Source organism: Trichomycterus rosablanca, chromosome 9 (genome assembly GCF_030014385.1).
Source record: "Trichomycterus rosablanca isolate fTriRos1 chromosome 9, fTriRos1.hap1, whole genome shotgun sequence".
Lineage (NCBI taxonomy): Eukaryota > Metazoa > Chordata > Actinopteri > Siluriformes > Trichomycteridae > Trichomycterus > Trichomycterus rosablanca.
In genome coordinates, this window is record NC_085996.1 from 36,028,625 (window position 1) to 36,047,450 (window position 18,826).

General features: G+C 38.8%; 4 protein-coding genes across 4 annotated transcripts; 2 read left to right on the forward strand and 2 right to left on the reverse strand.

Annotated features, from left to right (window-relative positions):
- Nucleotides 1-98: 98 nt before the first annotated feature.
- LOC134320747 (trypsin-2-like) lies at nt 99-1,358 on the reverse strand. The gene is made up of 6 exons (XM_063002335.1): nt 1,311-1,358; nt 1,061-1,211; nt 728-978; nt 499-635; nt 304-405; nt 99-205 (listed from the first exon to the last, which is right to left on the reverse strand). Exons 1-6 carry the CDS (start codon nt 1,348-1,350, stop codon nt 158-160), a joined length of 729 nt encoding a protein of 242 aa, XP_062858405.1. The 5' UTR covers nt 1,351-1,358; the 3' UTR covers nt 99-157.
- Nucleotides 1,359-6,026: 4,668 nt separating this feature from the next.
- Nucleotides 6,027-7,319, forward strand: LOC134320745 (trypsin-2-like). Its single transcript, XM_063002333.1, has 6 exons — nt 6,027-6,074; nt 6,175-6,325; nt 6,408-6,658; nt 6,751-6,887; nt 6,995-7,096; nt 7,187-7,319. Exons 1-6 carry the CDS (start codon nt 6,035-6,037, stop codon nt 7,232-7,234), a joined length of 729 nt encoding a protein of 242 aa, XP_062858403.1. The 5' UTR covers nt 6,027-6,034; the 3' UTR covers nt 7,235-7,319.
- Nucleotides 7,320-10,184: 2,865 nt separating this feature from the next.
- LOC134320746 (trypsin-2-like) lies at nt 10,185-11,522 on the reverse strand. The gene is made up of 6 exons (XM_063002334.1): nt 11,445-11,522; nt 11,196-11,346; nt 10,863-11,113; nt 10,634-10,770; nt 10,425-10,526; nt 10,185-10,316 (listed from the first exon to the last, which is right to left on the reverse strand). The coding sequence occupies exons 1-6, from the start codon at nt 11,482-11,484 to the stop codon at nt 10,269-10,271; spliced, it is 729 nt and encodes a 242-aa protein (XP_062858404.1). The 5' UTR covers nt 11,485-11,522; the 3' UTR covers nt 10,185-10,268.
- A 4,114-nt stretch (nt 11,523-15,636) lies between these two features.
- On the forward strand, nt 15,637-18,275 carry LOC134320748 (trypsin-2-like). The gene is made up of 6 exons (XM_063002336.1): nt 15,637-15,685; nt 15,773-15,923; nt 16,198-16,448; nt 16,544-16,680; nt 16,776-16,877; nt 18,162-18,275. The coding sequence occupies exons 1-6, from the start codon at nt 15,646-15,648 to the stop codon at nt 18,207-18,209; spliced, it is 729 nt and encodes a 242-aa protein (XP_062858406.1). The 5' UTR covers nt 15,637-15,645; the 3' UTR covers nt 18,210-18,275.
- The last annotated feature ends 551 nt before the right edge of the window (nt 18,276-18,826 follow it).

The following is an 18,826-nucleotide window of genomic DNA, read 5'->3' on the forward strand; positions in this document are numbered from 1 at the left end:
GCTTATATTATTTAATCATCACACAAAAAAATATGAAATTACATCCCAACTTAATTATAGTTTGCTAAATGAAGTGAAACGAGATGAATTGTTGTCTTTGAAAATATTTTATTTTAATATCTTATTTGGAGTGTTACATTATGATCCTACAGCAGATTTAGTTGCTGGCCATTGTCTGGGAAATCCAGCTGGTGAAAATACAGACCTGGAGACAGAATGAGAATAAAAAATAAACACAAGTGATTACAATTTTAAGAAGGAAAATAGAATCATTTTTTACTGATAATTGCATCTCGATTTTACCTTGGCATAGACACCAGGATGGTTCTTCTCAGCACAACCATAACCCCAGGACACAACACCCTGCAGCTCACCATTGCACACCACAGGTCCACCAGAGTCACCCTGAGGTAAAAAAAGAGGGATTTTTATTGCTTAGTGTACCAAAATTCCTACATTATTTTAAAATGTCAAAAAAGCTGCAGTATCACCATTTACCTGGCAGGAGTCCTTGCCACCTTCCAGGTATCCAGCACAGAACATGGCATTAGTGATCATACCAGGGTAAGAGTTATTACAGTCCTGCACAGAGATAACTGGGACCTCCAGACACTGCAGCTTGTTGCTATCAGCAGCTACAAACAGATGATACAAACGGTTCATAAATGAGAAAACAGATGAAATAACAGACAAACCGAGAACTCAGATCTGTTTAGTGAACACTCACTGGAGCTCATGGTGTTTCCCCATCCAGAGACGAGACACTTGGTTCCAGCTGGTGGGCAGCTCTTGGGCAAAGCCACAGGCTGCACGTAACTGTTCAAGGTGGCGGGTGTGCTCAGCTTGATCAGCATGATGTCATTGTCAATGTTCCAGGAGTCGTAGTTGGGGTGGCGGATGACTTTGGAGGAGGAGATGAACTGCTCAGTACCCTCGGTAATCTGGATGTGGTGCTCGCCCAAACGAACCTCCACACGACTTAGAATGAGAAGGAAACAGCGTTTATTCTGAGGTTCTAGATGTTCAGTTTATTTTCATAACTACTAGTTAAATGACTTACGATTTGTAGCAGTGAGCAGCAGACACAACCCAGTCCTTGTTGATCAGGGAACCACCACAGAAGTGATAGCCGGCGTTCAGAGACACCTGCCAGGGCTGGGAGTAGGGTGTGCACTCATACCCTCCAACAATCTTGTCATCTTCCAGAGCATCTGCACACAACACAAAGTTTGTAGCATGTCAGAATAAGTTTGGTATGGTTACCTGTTGAGTTATAGAGTTTTGTTGAGTGTAAAGAAGCTCATACTCACAACAAGCTCCCACAAGCAAAAGCAAGACCAGAGACCTCATGATGGCTGTTGATCAAGTCTGATGAGGAACCAACTTCTCATTGCTATTTATACCAACCAGCAGCTGTGTGTGGACCAACCAGCAGTTGGTACCCAAAGATAATCTGAAGTCGGATAAGTGACTCTGTTAATGAATAATGATTTGTTAAAATTGCCTAAGAAGCAAAATTCACACGCTGATAGACACGTGTAACTAATTTTTGAATTAAATTTATAAATGTCTGTATACTTAAATAGTCTAATCTGTCGATTGACATGGTTATTAAATGTAATTAAATCGTCTAAAATGTAAAGTAATAACATTTTAAATATTTAAAAGACATCTTGTACAGGTCTGCATTTTCACCTGCTGGATTTCCCAGACGTGACCAGTAATGAAATCTAACACACTAATCTAACACAATGCACCACTTTGTGAAAACACACCTGAAAGATTTTTAGAAAAGAAATAAAACCATCCTGTATAACTTTATTTAAACTTTGTTTCCTTTGTGAAATTTTAATTATAATTAAAATCCTATTATTATCCCATATTAAAAAATCATATTATTATATACCTAATAATTAAAATATATGTTTATTTACTAGTCATTTCCTTTTCAGTCATCTACTTTTCAGACATTGTTCAACCCCACCGCTGCAAGTTTGCCACTGTTGGGTCCCTGAGCAGGGCCCTTAACCCTCAAGTTGCTTTGGACAAAAGCGTCTCTGCTAAACACTGTAAATATAAATGTGGAAAACATGCTGTCTAAAATGTAAATGACGAGTAACTGCATGTAAATAAACTTGTATTTTACATATTAGGTTATATATATATATATATATACAGTGCCTTGCAAAAGTATTCAGCCCCCTTGAACTTTTCAACCTTTTGCCACATTTCAGGCTTCAAACATAACGATATGAAATTTTAATTTTTTGTGAAGAATCAACAACAAGTGGGACACAATCGTGAAGTGGAACGAAATTTATTGGATATTTTAAACTTTTTTTAGAAATAAAAAACTGAAAAGTGGGGCGTGCAATATTATTCAGCCCCCTTGCGTTAATACTTTGTAGCGCCACCTTTTGCTGCGATTACAGCTGCAAGTCGCTTGGGGTATGTCTTTATCAGTTTTGCACATCGAGAGACAGAAATTTTTGCCCATTCTTCCTTGCAAAACAGCTCGAGCTCAGTGAGGTTGGATGGAGAGCGTTTGTGAACAGCAGTTTTCAGCTCTTTCCACAGATTCTCGATGGGATTCAGGTCTGGACTTTGACTTGGCCATTCTAACACCTGGATACGTTTATTTGTGAACCATTCCATTGTAGATTTTGCTTTATGTTTTGGATCATTGTCTTGTTGGAAGATAAATCTCCGTCCCAGTCTCAGGTCTTTTGCAGACTCCAACAGGTTTTCTTCCAGAATGGTCCTGTATTTGGCTCCATCCATCTTCCCATCAATTTTAACCATCTTCCCTGTCCCTGCTGAAGAAAAGCAGGCCCAAACCATGATGCTGCCACCACCATGTTTGACAGTGGGGATGGTGTGTTCAGGGTGATGAGCTGTGTTGCTTTTACGCCAAACATAACGTTTTGCATTGTGGCCAAAAAGTTCGATTTTGGTTTCATCTGACCAGAGCACCTTCTTCCACATGTTTGGTGTGTCTCCCAGGTGACTTTTTATAGATATCTTTGAGAAATGGCTTTCTTCTTGCCACTCTTCCATAAAGACCAGATTTGTGCAGTGTACGACTGATTGTGTCCTATGGACAGAGTCTCCCACCTCAGCTGTAGATCTCTGCAGTTCATTCAGAGTGATCATGGGCCTCTTGGCTGCATCTCTGATCAGTCTTCTCCTTGTTTGAGCTGAAAGTTTAGAGGGACGGCCGGGTCTTGGTAGATTTGCAGTGGTCTGATACTCCTTCCATTTCAATATGATCGCTTGCACAGTGCTCCTTGAGATGTTTAAAGCTTGGGAAATCTTTTTGTATCCAAATCCGGCTTTAAACTTCTCCACAACAGTATCTCGGACCTGCCTGGTGTGTTCCTTGGTCTTCATGATGCTCTCTGCGCTTTAAACAGAACTCTGAGACTGTCACAGAGCAGGTGCATTTATACGGAGACTTGATTACACACAGGTGGATTCTATTTATCACCATCAGTCATTTAGGTCAACATTGGATCATTCAGAGATCCTCACTGAACTTCTGGAGTGAGTTTGCTGCACTGAAAGTAAAGGGGCTGAATAATATTGCACGCCCCACTTTTTAGTTTTTTATTTCTAAAAAAAGTTTAAAATATCCAATAAATTTCGTTCCACTTCACGATTGTGTCCCACTTGTTGTTGATTCTTCACAAAAAATTACAATTTCATATCGTTATGTTTGAAGCCTGAAATGTGGCAAAAGGTTGAAAAGTTCAAGGGGGCTGAATACTTTTGCAAGGCACTGTATATATGTATATATATATATATATATATATATATAGATATATAGATATATATATGTATATATATACTGGTGCTGGTCATAAAATTGGAATATCATGAAAAAGTTGATTTATTTCAGTAATTCCATTCAAAAAGTGAAACTTGTATATTATATTCATTCATTACACACAGACTGATATATTTCAAATGTTTATTTCTTTTAATGTTGATGATTATAACTGACAACTAATGAAAACCCCAAATTCAGTATCTCAGAAAATTAGAATATTGTGACAAGGTACAATATTGAAGACACCTGGTGCCACACTCTAATCAGCTAATTAACTCAAAACACCTGCATAGGCCTTTAAATGGTCTCTCAGTCTAGTTCTGTAGGCTACACAATCATGGGGAAGACTGCTGACTTGACAGTTGTCCGAAAGATGATCCTTGACACCTTGCACAAGGAGGGCAAGATACAAAAGGTCATTGCTAAAGAGGCTGACTGTTTACAGAGCTCTGTGTCCAAGCACATTAATAGAGAGGCGAAGGGAAGGAAAAGATGTGGTGGAAAAGATGTGGTAAAAAAAAGTGTACAAGCAATAGGGATAACCGCACCCTGGAGAGGACTGTGAAACAAAACCCATTCAAAAATGTGGGGGAGATTCACAAAGAGTGGACTGCAGCTGGAGTCAGTGCTTCAAGAACCACCACGCACAGACGTATGCAAGACATGGGTTTCAGCTGTCGCATTCCTTGTGTCAAACCACTCTTGAACAAGAGACAGCGTCAGAAGCGTCTCGCCTGGGCTAAAGACAAAAAGGACTGCTGAGTGGTCCAAAGTTATGTTCTCTGATGAAAGTAAATTTTGCATTACCTTTGGAAATCAAGGTCCCAGAGTCCGGAGGAAGAGAGGAGAGGCACAGAATCCACGTTGCTTGAGGTCCAGTGTAAAGTTTCCACAGTCAGTGATGGTTTGGAGTGCCATGTCATCTGCTGGTGTTGGTCCACCGTGTTTTCTGAGGTCCAAGGTCAACGCAGCCGTCTACCAGGAAGTTTTAGAGCACTTCATGCTTCCCGCTGCTAACCAACTTTATGGAGATGCAGATTTCATTTTCCAACAGGACTTGGCACCTGCACACAGTGCCAAAGCTACCAGTACCTGGTTTATGGACCATGATATCCCTGTTCTTAATTGGCCAGCAAACTCGCCTGACCTTAACCCCATAGAAAATCTATGGGGTATTGTGAAGAGGAAGATGCGATACGCCAGACCCAACAATTCAGAAGAGCTGAAGGCCACTATCAGAGCAACCTGGGCTCTCATAACACCTGAGCAGTGCCACAGACTGATGGACTCCATGCCACGCCGCATTGCTGCAGTAATCCAGGCAAAAGGAGCCCCAACTAAGTATTGAGTGCTGTACATGCTCATACTTTTCATCTTCATACTTTTCAGTTGGCCAACATTTCTAAAAAAAATTTTGTATTGGTCTTAAGTAATATTCTAATTTTCCAAAATACTGAATTTGGGGTTTTCATTAGTTGTCAGTTATAATCATCAACGTTAAAAGAAATAAACATTTGAAATATATCAGTCTGTGTGTAATAAATGAATATAATATACAAGTTTCACTTTTTGAATGGAATTACTGAAATAAATCAACTTTTTCATGATATTCTAATTTTATGGCCAGCACCAGTATATATATATATATATATATATATATATACAGTATATATACAGTATGTAAGGATTTTAAAACAAGGGATAATAATTGGATCACAAAGAAAGCATTTCAGTTTGAATAAAGTTATTCTTTTCTAAATCTCTCATTTAATGTTCTTTCAGGTGGGTTTTCACAAAGTGGTGCGTTGTGTTAGATTTTATTACTGGTCACGTCTGGGAAATCCAGCAGGTGAAAATGCAGTACAAGATGTCTTTTACATATTTAAAATGTCATTTTTTCTAAAATTACATTTAGATGTACAATTCAATTCTATTTAATAATCATGGCAATTGACATATTAGAGACTATTCACCTACAAAAACATTTATACAAGTTAATAAAAAAATTAAAAATTACACGTGTCTATCAGCGTGTGAATTTTGCTTCTCAGGCAATTTTAACAAATCATTATTCATTAACAGAGTCACTTATCCGACTTCAGATTATCTTTGGGTACCAACTGCTGGTTGGTCCACAACCGGCTGCTGGTTGGTATAAATAGCAATGAGAAGTTGGTTCCTCATCAAACTTGATCAACAGCCATCATGAGGTCTCTGGTCTTGCTTTTGCTTGTGGGAGCTTGTTGTGAGTATGAGCTTCTTTAACACTTAACAAAACTCTATAACTGAACAGGTAACCATACCAAACTTATTCTGACATGCTAAAAACTTTGTGTTGTGTGCAGATGCTCTGGAAGATGACAAGATTGTTGGAGGGTATGAGTGCACACCCTACTCCCAGCCCTGGCAGGTGTCTCTGAATGCCGGCTATCACTTCTGTGGTGGTTCCCTGATCAACAAGGACTGGGTTGTGTCTGCTGCTCACTGCTACAAATCGTAAGTCATTTAACTAGTAGTTATGAAAATAAACGGAACATCTAGAACCTCAGAATAAACGCTGTTTCCTTCTCATTCTAAGTCGTGTGGAGGTTCGTTTGGGCGAGCACCACATCCAGATTACCGAGGGTAGCGAGCAGTTCATCTCCTCCTCCAAAGTCATCCGCCACCCCAACTACGACTCCTGGAACATTGACAATGACATCATGCTGATCAAGCTGAGCACACCCGCCACCTTGAACAGTTACGTGCAGCCTGTGGCTTTGCCCAAGAGCTGCCCACCAGCTGGAACCAAGTGTCTCGTCTCTGGATGGGGAAACACCATGAGCTCCAGTGAGTGTTCACTAAACAGATCTGAGTTCTCGGTTTGTCTGTTATTTCATCTGTTTTCTCATTTATGAACCGTTTGTATCATCTGTTTGTAGCTGCTGATAGCAACAAGCTGCAGTGTCTGCAGGTCCCAGTTATCTCTGTGCAGGACTGTAATAACTCTTACCCTGGTATGATCACTAATGCCATGTTCTGCGCTGGATATCTGGAGGGTGGCAAGGACTCCTGCCAGGTAAATTGTGATACTGCAGCTTTAAAACATACAAAACATTCAGACATTTTATTGTACTAAGCAATAAAAATCTCTCTCTCTCTCTTTTTTTTTTTTTTTTACCTCAGGGTGACTCTGGTGGACCTGTGGTGTGCAATGGTGAGCTGCAGGGTGTTGTGTCCTGGGGTTATGGCTGCGCTGAGAAGAACCGTCCTGGTGTCTATGCCAAGGTAAAATCAAGATGCAATTATTAATATAAAAATAATTATTCATCCTCCCTAAAATTATGATCTAATGTTCTTTTCTGATTCTGTCTCCAGGTCTGCATCTTCACCAGCTGGATTTCCCAGACAATGGCCAGTAACTAAATCTGCTGCAGCATCATAAAGCATCATAAATCTAACACACCATCTACTGTAAAATATATCAATAAAATATTTTTAAAGACAACAATTTATCATGCTTCACTTCATTTAAGTTGGGCTGATTTCATAGTTTCTTTTGTGATGATTAAATAACACGAGCTTTGAAGTTTATGGTCAAATGTATGTGGACATCTGACCATGAGCCTTTAAATATGACAGTTTAAAACTATGGTATTAACCTGGCCACAAAGTTCAAACAACTTAATTTATTTTATTTAACATTTGCCAAGGGGTTGAACATGTTCAAAGGGGTGCACACATACTTTCAGCCATATATATTGTGTTGTCTTCCTCTCCGGGTTTGTTTTTCTCCATTAATTAAATCTACATATTTCAACTTTATGTCTTGTCTGACCAACAGCCATTTGATAGCACAATGATAACATCATGATAACATTGGGAATAATGTTTAAAAAGGCAAGTAAGTTTAAACAGTATTTAAAATCCCAACACTTTGGCACCTGATTCACTCATACCAGTAAAACACACACACACACACACACACACACACACCATACCTGTGAATTAATTGTTAGATATGTTCCAACCAGGGCACTTTAATAGTAATAAGCTGGTAGTCCTCAAAACAGAAGACTGAAGATTGGGAAATCTGCATTTAACCTCCATGGCACAAAACTCTGGAAGTCTCTCCAGGAGAAGCAGAGAGCCAAACACTCACTAAGACGCTTAAGATCCATCTATTAAGAACAGCATTTTTATGATTTTACTTAGCACTTTCTTTTCATCTTTGAATGTCTCACAAAAATAGTTTTCCACCAACATGGAGACATTTTCACAAACTTAACTTAAAATCCTGAGGTGTTAGTGACTTGCTGATTCATAGGGTTTTCTTTCATTTATGTCATTTTCATCAAGCATTTCTTATTATTGATTTGGGCTGTTGTGTCTGTACAATTTTCTATCCTGAAAAGCACTTTGACTGCTGCTGAATGAATAAAGATTCATTATTATTATTATTATTATTATTATTTTTATTGTTACAGTGTCATATGGATCACCAACTGTTTATCATCTACACAGCGATCACTGTGACACTTCATTTGCAAATAAATTTCAAATGTTGGTTTGTTGATGCATTTACGTAGTTTGACAGCAGATGTTGCCAGTGGATTTTAGCAGCGTTTTAAATCGGTCACTAATTTCCCAAAATGGTGAGTTTTAAGTGTTAAAAAGTCAACAGTATTTACAAAGATTTATCTGTTTATCTGTTTATATGTTGTACAGCATAGCGACAGCAACAATGGCGTCAGCTGGTGTCTCGTATGGAGCTTAATGATGCATTTTTATCTTTTAAAGTTCACCTGATTAAATTTTGAGCAAGTTTGCCACTGTTATCTGTTGATGCATGCTCAATAATCCAGGTACACAAATCCACAAAGTTGAATCAGTTCATCTGGACACAAGTTTGTTGTAGAGATACGTTTCGTCACTCAATCCGAATGACTTCTTCAGTGGAAGTCCACTGAAGAAGTCATTTGGATTGAGTGTGACAAAACGTATCTCTACAACAAACTTGTGTCCAGATGAACTGATTCAACTTTGTGGATTTGCCACTGTTATTTTCAAAGCACCTTTAAAAAGATGAATTGTGTGATATGACGTGGTAAAAGTGACCTGGACAGAATAAATGCTTAACGTGAAAAATAAAGCGTAACGTACTAAAACAATGAGCAATGAATTTGGGCAGTACAGCGCACTTATAACCAGTAATAACAGAGAGAACTGTGGTGTTTCTATGTCATACTTTTAGTACATTCAGCCACTTTACACTTTATTTTTCACGTGAAGCTTTTTCGACTCTCCCGAGAACCCCGAGCTGCATAAACACCACATGTGAATTAAATCCAGCTAAACACAGATACATGTTGTATCTTAGAGTAGATTTGATGGTTATTTCACACAGATGTTTGTTCGTGTTGTGGAACTTTAGTGATGTTTTATCGAGCGCAAAGCAAATCGGTTATTTGCGCCGAGAGTCGCAGTGAAAGCGAAGCGCAAAACTCTTCTCACATCAATGAACTAAAGAAAACAACAACTGCGACAAACACGTCTATGTCTTCTTATCACCAACAGCTGATCGATGCTTTTTGCATAAAAACGAACATCTGTAACAACAGCACAAATGCTCGCACATAATCTAAACGCTCCACCTTCACATCACACTACTCTTTACTTTGTTTAAGTAATGCCCACCGTTGATGACGCAGGCTTAGTTCTCAAAAACTGGTGGAAACGCTGGTCGGTTCTCTACAGAACACCAAGGTTCTAGGAAACCTGAACAGAACCGGGTCAAGAACCAGAGTTCTTTTGGTGGAAAAGCCCTGAGTGACTCAGAGTAACCAGAGTCCATAAAATGAACTGAATTTACCACCACTCTGTCCCACCTTTTTACAACTCCTCCCCAGCGTTTCCCCTCACCCCACATCATGCGTTCTCATTGGCTGTTCGACACCGCCTTCTTTGCCATTTGGCCGACTCATATCCAGTTATGTTTTATATGGAAACCAATGTCCATAACATAATTTTACCTCTGCTAGGAACAAATTTACATGTAGCTATTTGTCATATGATCACTAGTACAGATTCCTTAATACCTAAGACATCACATGCCAAGTATGCAATCATTTATTTAAAGACTATAACAGTGTGGATTAACTGATTAGTTAACTTTAACATTTTACTTTTTACTGTTCAGAACCTTTACCTCAGGCAGTACCTAATGCACTAGCAGACCACCACTAAGATCTGAATCTCAGCTTAGCCCTGACTGAGCACTCACTGCTGGCTGCTAAATAAAAAGCAGTCAGCTATAACAGTGTGTGTAATTATTTTAAGAAAATAAAGTTAGCTAAATGAAGAGAAACGAGATGACTTGTTGTATTTGAAAATATTTTATTGTAATATCTTAGTTGGTGTGTCAGATTTCAGAGTGTTACATTATGATGCTACAGCAGATTTAGTTGCTGGCCATTGTCTGGGAAATCCAGCTGGTGAAAATACAGACCTGAAGACAGAATCAGTAAAGAAAATTAGATTAAAAGTATTTTGAGATTTGTATTTTAGGGAGGATAAAAGAATCATTTTATTCCGATAATTGTAGCTTGATTTTTACCTTGGCATAAACACCAGGGTGGTTCTTCTCAGCGCAGCCATAACCCCAGGACACAACACCCTGCAGCTCACCATTGCACACCACAGGTCCACCAGAGTCACCCTGAGGTAAAAAAAAAAAAAAAAGAGAGAGAGAGAGATTTTTATTGCTTAGTACAATAAAATGTCTGAATGTTTTGTATGTTTTAAAGCTGCAGTATCACAATTTACCTGGCAGGAGTCCTTGCCACCCTCCAGATATCCAGCGCAGAACATGGCATTAGTGATCATACCAGGGTAAGAGTTATTACAGTCCTGCACAGAGATAACTGGGACCTCCAGACACTGCAGCTTGTTGCTATCAGCAGCTACAAACAGATGATACAAACGGTTCATAAATGAGAAAACAGATGAAATAACAGACAAACCGAGAACTCAGATCTGTTTAGTGAACACTCACTGGAGCTCATGGTGTTTCCCCATCCAGAGACGAGACACTTGGTTCCAGCTGGTGGGCAGCTCTTGGGCAAAGCCACAGGCTGCACATAACTGTTCAAGGTGGCGGGTGTGCTCAGCTTGATCAGCATGATGTCATTGTCAATGTTCCAGGAGTCGTAGTTGGGGTGGCGGATGACTTTGGAGGAGGAGATGAACTGCTCGCTACCCTCAGTAATCTGGATGTGGTGCTCGCCCAAACGAACCTCCACACGACTTAGAATGAGAAGGAAACAGCGTTTATTCTGAGCCTCTAGATGTTCAGTTTATTTTCATAACTACTAGTTAAATGACTTACGATTTGTAGCAGTGAGCAGCAGACACAACCCAGTCCTTGTTGATCAGAGAACCACCACAGAAGTGATAGCCGGCGTTCAGAGACACCTGCCAGGGCTGGGAGTAGGGTGTGCACTCATACCCTCCAACAATCTTGTCATCTTCCAGAGCAACTGAACATAACACAAAGTTTTTAGCATGTTAGAATAAGTTTGGTATGGTTACCTGTTGAGTTATAGTTTTGTTAACTGTTAAAGAAGCTCATACTCACAACAAGCTCCCACAAGCAAAAGCAAGACCAGAGACCTCATGATGGCTGTTGATCAAGTCTGATGAGGAACCAACTTCTCATTGCTATTTATACCAACCAGCAGCCATGTGTGGACCAACCAGCAGTTGGTACCCAAAGATAATCTGAAGTCAGATAAGTGACTCTGTTAATGAATAATGATTTTATTTACATGCCGTTACTCGTCATTTCTTTATCGGACAGCATATTTTCTACATTTATATTTAAACATTAAGCTGAGAGGTTTTTGTCCAAATTTTCATTGAATAAAACTGGAGAAGCTGAGGGTTAAGGGCCTTGCTCAAGGGCCCAACAATGGCAACCTGATGTCAGTGTGTTTAAACCTGCAACCTTTTGATTACCAGTCCTGTACCCTAATCACTGAGCTACCCTTGTCCTGCTACCACTGGGCTACCACTGACCTTTCTAGAAATTGTATAGCCAAAGTACGTATGTGGACAGTTCTTCTGATTATTAGGTTAGTTGTTTCAGTAACACATATTTTTAAAGAAATGAAAATCAATTATATAAATGTCATGGTTCCAACATTGTGGTAACAGTTTGGGGAAGGCCCTTTCATGTTGCAACATAACTGTGCAAAAATGCTCTTTTGACTAAACAGGCACAAACTGTATCATATAGTACAGCAGACTGTGTCATATAGTACAGCAGACTGTGTCATATAGTACATCAAATTGTATAGTGGCTACATAAGGAATGATGTTGACAGTCCAAAAATGGTTGACAAAACCAATATGATATGTACAGGACTAAACCAACAGACACAGAATAAGTGCACTGCCCGTATTCTTAATGTAAAACGACTCAGTTTGTTCTAAGAGTTCTCACTCACTCACTCACTGTCTTAATCGCTTATCCAATTAGGGTTGGGGGGGGTGCTGGAGCCTATCCCAACTTTTCAATGGGCGCAAGGCACACGGTAACACCCTGGACAGGGCGCCAATCCATTGCAGGGCAGACACACACACACATACACACACCCATTCACCCAAAAGGCAATTCAGTGTCTCCAATTAACCTGACTGCATGTTTTTGGACTGTGGAAGGAAACCGGAGCTCCCGGAGGAAACCCTTGCTTCTTGCTGTTCTAAGAGTAATTATTTTTTAATACTTTTTTTTTTATGTATTGTTCACATACAGGCATTATTATCAAAAACAACTGCTGCACCTAAAAATACCATTTTATTACTTTCACTATTTAAAGCAGATCAAAATGAAAGAATGAATGCCATGAAAAAACTCTATTACATCAGGTTAATGCAAGACATGCTTGAACATTACATACGTGTTGTACGCGTTTAATTCAGTGGAAGCTTTCTAATATGTATAAAACAAACTTTCAATAATGTCATTCCATTAAAAAATAATTTCTTTGAGATTCTTTTTTGAAAAACCGAAAGAAGTCCAAAGACCTTCCTCAGCATCTGGCAGCTTCGTTGGGATGCCAAGTTGACCTTTCTACAGTTCAAAGAAGTTTGATTAGGAATTGTCTTTTTGGAATGGTAGCAGCCAAGAAATTACTTTTACTGATGAGATGGCTGAAAAGACTGAGATTTGCTAAAGCTCACAAAGATTGAAATGATGATCAGTGGAAGAGTATTATGGAGTTTGAAATGTTTGGGTCTAGTTGTTGACAATATGTGAGAAGAGAAAGATGAAAGAATAAGTGCTTATGGCCTAGTTATGGCTGCATTTCTTCTAGTGGTGGCAACATTGTCTGAATTCATGTGATCAAGAATGCTAAAAAGTACAGACAGGTTTTAATTCATCATTTCATTTCCTCTGGAAAGCGTTTGATTGGGAATGGCTTTATTTTGATTTGAAAATAAAGTCCAGATCTGAACATTATAGACAAATCTAATGCTAGGAAGTGCTGAAGGAACCCTGGTATAGTATACTAGGACTTTAGGAGAGTCTGCCCAAAAGAACTCAATACGTCTAAACCTTCAGAAAAAAAAAACAGGCATGGACTCATAGACTCACTGTAAGAAATCAAGTGTGAGAAAACCATCAGCTGTTGATAGACTGACTGGCTTTCAGTTGGAAAACAAGGTTATCGAGATTACAAACAGCAGCTGGAAAAGTGAACACATTTTCTTAGATAGTTTGCTATTTTGCTATTTTCTACATTTGGTATTTTAGTTTTAAAACAAATGTCTAAACACCTTCCTTTACCTCAGACAGTTCAACAACAATGTTTCAAGTCTGATCTATCATATCCTAAGATGGCTAAAGCTATTAGCTATTACTGTCACTTCTAAAGTAATAAAATGAAAACATAGGATTTTAAAGGTAAATTTCTTATGACAGGGTTCATTGGGTTCAGGGGTCATTAAAAACTGTAATGTTTAAAGACAATTATCTCTGTAATATATAACAGCTTAAAAAAACAAAAGCATTGTGTAAAAGACTTCAGAATATTCCATGGCTGATTTCTTAACCAAGCTTTGGTTTTATTGTAAATGTACTGTCCAACTGTCACCAAGGGTATATTTCACCATACAAGGCATAAGATTCTTTCTCAAAATGCCTTAGTAAATGATAAGTGCACACTGAATATAGGCTCCTGCATTTAATTGTTTATGTATTTGTTTTTGTAAGAAGACATATGGGTGGTACTTGAAGGTTTTTGTTCGATCCAAAGTGGTACTTAGACAAAAACTTGAGAACCAATGCTCTAGGGAGACATGGACCAGTCATGAGGGTCTATTGTGGTTATTAAGAATGTCAAACTGTTAAAAGAGGATAAAAGGTAATTAATGTTTTGCACTATTAACAGCTTGCACAACTAACAGTCATGGGACTAAAAGTTCACAATATAGAATCCACTTTATCCTTGTACATATAACCCCAAATCAGAGAAAGTTTGAACAGCATGGAAAATGCAAATAAAATTAAAACACAGTGTTTCTAACATTTACTTACTTTTATTTGATTGCAGACAGTTTGAACCTAAGATATTTCTTCACAAGATATATTTTGTCTGCTCAACTTCATTTCATTTGTTAATATACCTCCATTCCTGCAACACATTCCGAAAAAAGTTGGGACGGGGGCAATCTAGGGCTAGTAATGAGATGAAAAAACTAAATAATGATGTGATTCCAAGATGATGTCAACAGGTGATTGTAATCATGGTTTGGTACAAAAACAGCATCCAGGAAAGGCTGAGTCTTTGATGAGCAAAGATGATCAGAGGATCTCCAGTTTATCAACAAATGCGTGAGAAAATTATTGAAATGTTTAAAAACAATGTACCTCGAAGAAAGATTGAAAGGGATTAATATCATTAAACCATTCAAAGAATAGGGAGGAATTTCAGTGCGTGAAGGCCAAGGGTAACTTACTCTTCTGCAATGGCAGCATTAATGCAGAAAAGTACATTGAGATCTTAGAGCAACATGCGTTTATGCATTTTTCAACAAGACAATGCAAAACCACATGCTGCACACATTACAGTGGCGTGGCTGAGGAAGAAGAGGGTACGGGTACTGGACTGGCCTGCCTGCAGTCCTGACCTGTCCCCAATAGAGAACGTGTAGAGAATTTTGAAAGAAACAATGTGACAACAACGACCCCGTACTGTTGCACATCTTAAGACGTGTTTGCAGGAAGAATGAGACAAAATAAAAGCTGAAACACTAAATCACTTGGTCTCCTCGGTGCCAAAACGTCTTTTAAGTGAGGTGAAAAGGAACGGCAACATTACAAAGTGGTAAATGCTTTACTGTCCCAACTTTTTTTTAAATGTGTTGTAGGTCTGAAATGCAGGAATGGCTGCTTATTAATAAATGAAATGAATTTGAGTAGATAAAACATGAAATATCTCAGGTTCATCCTGTCTGCAATCAAATAAAAGTCAAAGTAAATGTAAGGAACTCTGTGGTTTTTTTTTATTATTTGCATTTTCCATGCTGTTCCAACTTTTTCTGATTTGGGGTTGTACAAATAATTTGAAAAAATGTTATCGCAAGACATTCTGTTTCCAAAAATTGCTTATCATGAGCTTTACCAAATTCACAAAATTATTCATTAATAGAGTCACTTATCTGACATCATATTATCTTTGGGTACCAACTGCTGGTTGGTCCACACACGGCTGCTGGTTAGTATAAATAGCAATGAGAAGTTGATTCCTCATCAAATTAGATCAACAGCCATCATGAGGTCTCTGGTCTTGCTTTTGCTTGTGGGAGCTTGTTGTAAGTATGAGCTGTTAAACACTCAACAAAACTCTTGATTTCAATAGTTAACCGTGTTCAATGTTTAAAAATAAATGTTGTGTGCAGTTGCTCTGGAAGATGACAAGATTGTTGGAGGGTATGAGTGCACACCCTACTCCCAGCCCTGGCAGGTGTCTCTGAATGTAGGCTATCACTTCTGTGGTGGTTCTCTGATCAATCAGAACTGGGTTGTGTCTGCTGCTCACTGCTACCAATCGTGAGTATTTCAAACAGTGAAGAGAGCAGCCATGTACACAGATTGACCCTAGATGGTGCTCAAGCATTTGACATATTTTTTTTTAAACATACCTCTGTCAAGTATTAATACATACAAGCTACTCTATGTATATTTAATATAAATCTAAATATATATTTAGATTTTTTTTTGCTTGAGAATCTGCCCCCTAAAATGTCTCTGTGTGTATTTATTTTTAAAAGCTAAAAAATGTAGAATGACTTCTAAACAGGTTTCCTTTCCTTTCCATCTCCAGCCGTCTGGAGGTTCGTTTGGGCGAGCACCACATCCAGGTTACCGAGGGTAAGGAGCAGTTCATCTCCTCTGCCAAAGTCATCCGCCACCCCAACTACGACTCCTGGACTCTTGACAGTGACATCATGCTGATCAAGCTGAATCAAGCTGCCTCAATTAACAGTTATGTTCAGCCTGTGGCTTTGCCCAAGAGCTGCCCACCAGCTGGAACCAAGTGCCTCGTCTCTGGATGGGGAAACACCATGAGCTCCAGTGAGTACGAGCCTCAGCTTAATTAACTCTGAACAGTCTATTTGTTTGTCTGCAATCTGATCTATATATCCACTTTTTGCATAATCGGTTTGCAGCTGCTGATAGCAACAAGCTGCAGTGTCTGGAGATCCCAGTTATTTCTGACAGGGATTGTAATAACTCTTACCCTGGTATGATCACCAATACCATGTTCTGCGCTGGATACCTGGAGGGAGGCAAGGACTCTTGCCAGGTGTGTTGACTTAACATATCATATCAAACAAAGACACAGTTTAAAAATTCATCACGTCATCTGTTAATTTTTCTCCCATATGTCTTTTCTCTCAGGGTGACTCTGGTGGACCTGTGGTGTGCAATGGTGAGCTGCAGGGTGTTGTCTCCTGGGGTTATGGCTGTGCTGAGAAGAACCGTCCTGGTGTCTATGCCAAGGTAAAATCGTTTCGGACATGTATACCAAACATTTTTACATATAAACTAAAATAAAACTGATATGAATGTATGACTAAATATAATCATAAACTAGTACATGAGAACTTCTGAATGATTGCAGTCTAGTTCATGTCTGTATACCAACACTACTGGTACATACACTATATGGATAAGTCTGTGGACACCTGTGTTAATATTGAGTTGCCCTCCCCACTTTATGGCTATAACAGTCTCCACTTTTCTGGGAGGCTTTTGGTATTTGGGGGAAATTGTGCACATTCACTCAAAAAAGCATTTTTAAGAACAGGAACACCTAGCTTGCAATCAATGCTTCAAATGATCCTGATTGTGTTCAGTGGAGTGTCGGGCACTGGAGTTCCTCTATAACAAACCCATATAGACCTCTTTAAGACCAGGTCCATAAAGACCAGGACCACCACAGAGCAGGTATTATTTAGGTGGTGGATTATTCTCAGCACTGCAGTGACACTGACATGGTGGTGGTGTGTTAGTGTGTGTTGTGCTGGTATGAGTGGATCAGACACAGCAATGCTGTTGGAGTTTTTAAACACCTCACTGTCACTGCTGGACTGAGAATAGTCCACCAACCAAAAATATATCCAGCCAGCAGCGCCCCATGGGCAGCGTCCTGTGACCACTGATGAAGGTCTAGAAGATGACCGACTCAAACAGCAGCAATAGATGAGCGATCATCTCTGACTTTACATCTACAAGGTGGACCAACTAGGTAGGAGTGTCTAATAGAGTGGACAGTGAGTGGACACGGTATTTAAAAACTCCATCGGCATTGCTGTGCCTTAGCCACTCATACCAGCACAACACACACTAACACACCACCACCATGTCAGTGTCACTGCAGTGCTGAGAATGATCCACCACCTAAATAATACCTGCTCTGTGGGGGTCCTGACCATTGAAGAACATGGTGAAAGCAGGCTAAAAAAGTATGTAAAGAAATAGATGGACTACAGTCAGTAATTGTAGAACTACAATGTGCTTCTATATGGTAAGTGGAGCTAATAAAATGAACAGTAAGTGTAGAAACAAGGATGTGGTTTTAATGTTATGTAATTTATATATTTCTTTATGTAATATACTGTATTTTATACACTTGACATATCAGCAGTTGGCGTAGTTGAACACAGTGTCCACATATTTTTAGCCTTATAGTGTAAGTTCAAATATATGGAATGTATCTTAGTATCTAATGTATCTTAGTCTAAAACTATTTCTGACTCTTTCCTCTTGTCATTTTTATTTTAGGTCTGCATGTTCACAAGCTGGATTTCCCAGACAATGGCCAACAACTAAATTTGCACAATGCAACACTGTACTTTAAATTTCAGTACAAAATTAAAAGAATTTAAATGAATGAAACTCTTGTCATTTTTAATGAAATTGTTCATATTTCTATAATTATGAACTTAAAAACATCATCTCAATATTTTGTAATTCTCTTTAAGTACATACATAATTGTTCTTAAAAGGGTAATTCAGATTAGTAGATCCCACACAGACACTTAAGACAACTAGAAATGAGGATTGAACCTACATTCCAGAAGCAATGCAACATAACTAGCTGTGCCACAGTGCTGTTACAGAAAGAATATATTAAATGGACATGTTTGCATAAACAGTCAACTGTAAATTAACCAATTAGATCCAGATCCAGACATTTTGTGTGAAGGGAATAAAGTACCTACAAAAATCAGCCTCATGAATAAACAAGGAACCTCATTCTTGTTTAAGTTTGGCTTCAATAATTACCAATAGTTTTAGGTCAGTTTAGCATCAGTTTTGATACTGTTGAAGTTCAAAATACAGTGAAACTTTTAACCACATTAAACACATTTTGTGGCCATGTTAAAAAAGAAAGAGTTTCTATAAAAGTCCATTATTGCACCTGCCACTTTTCAGTCCACCTGATG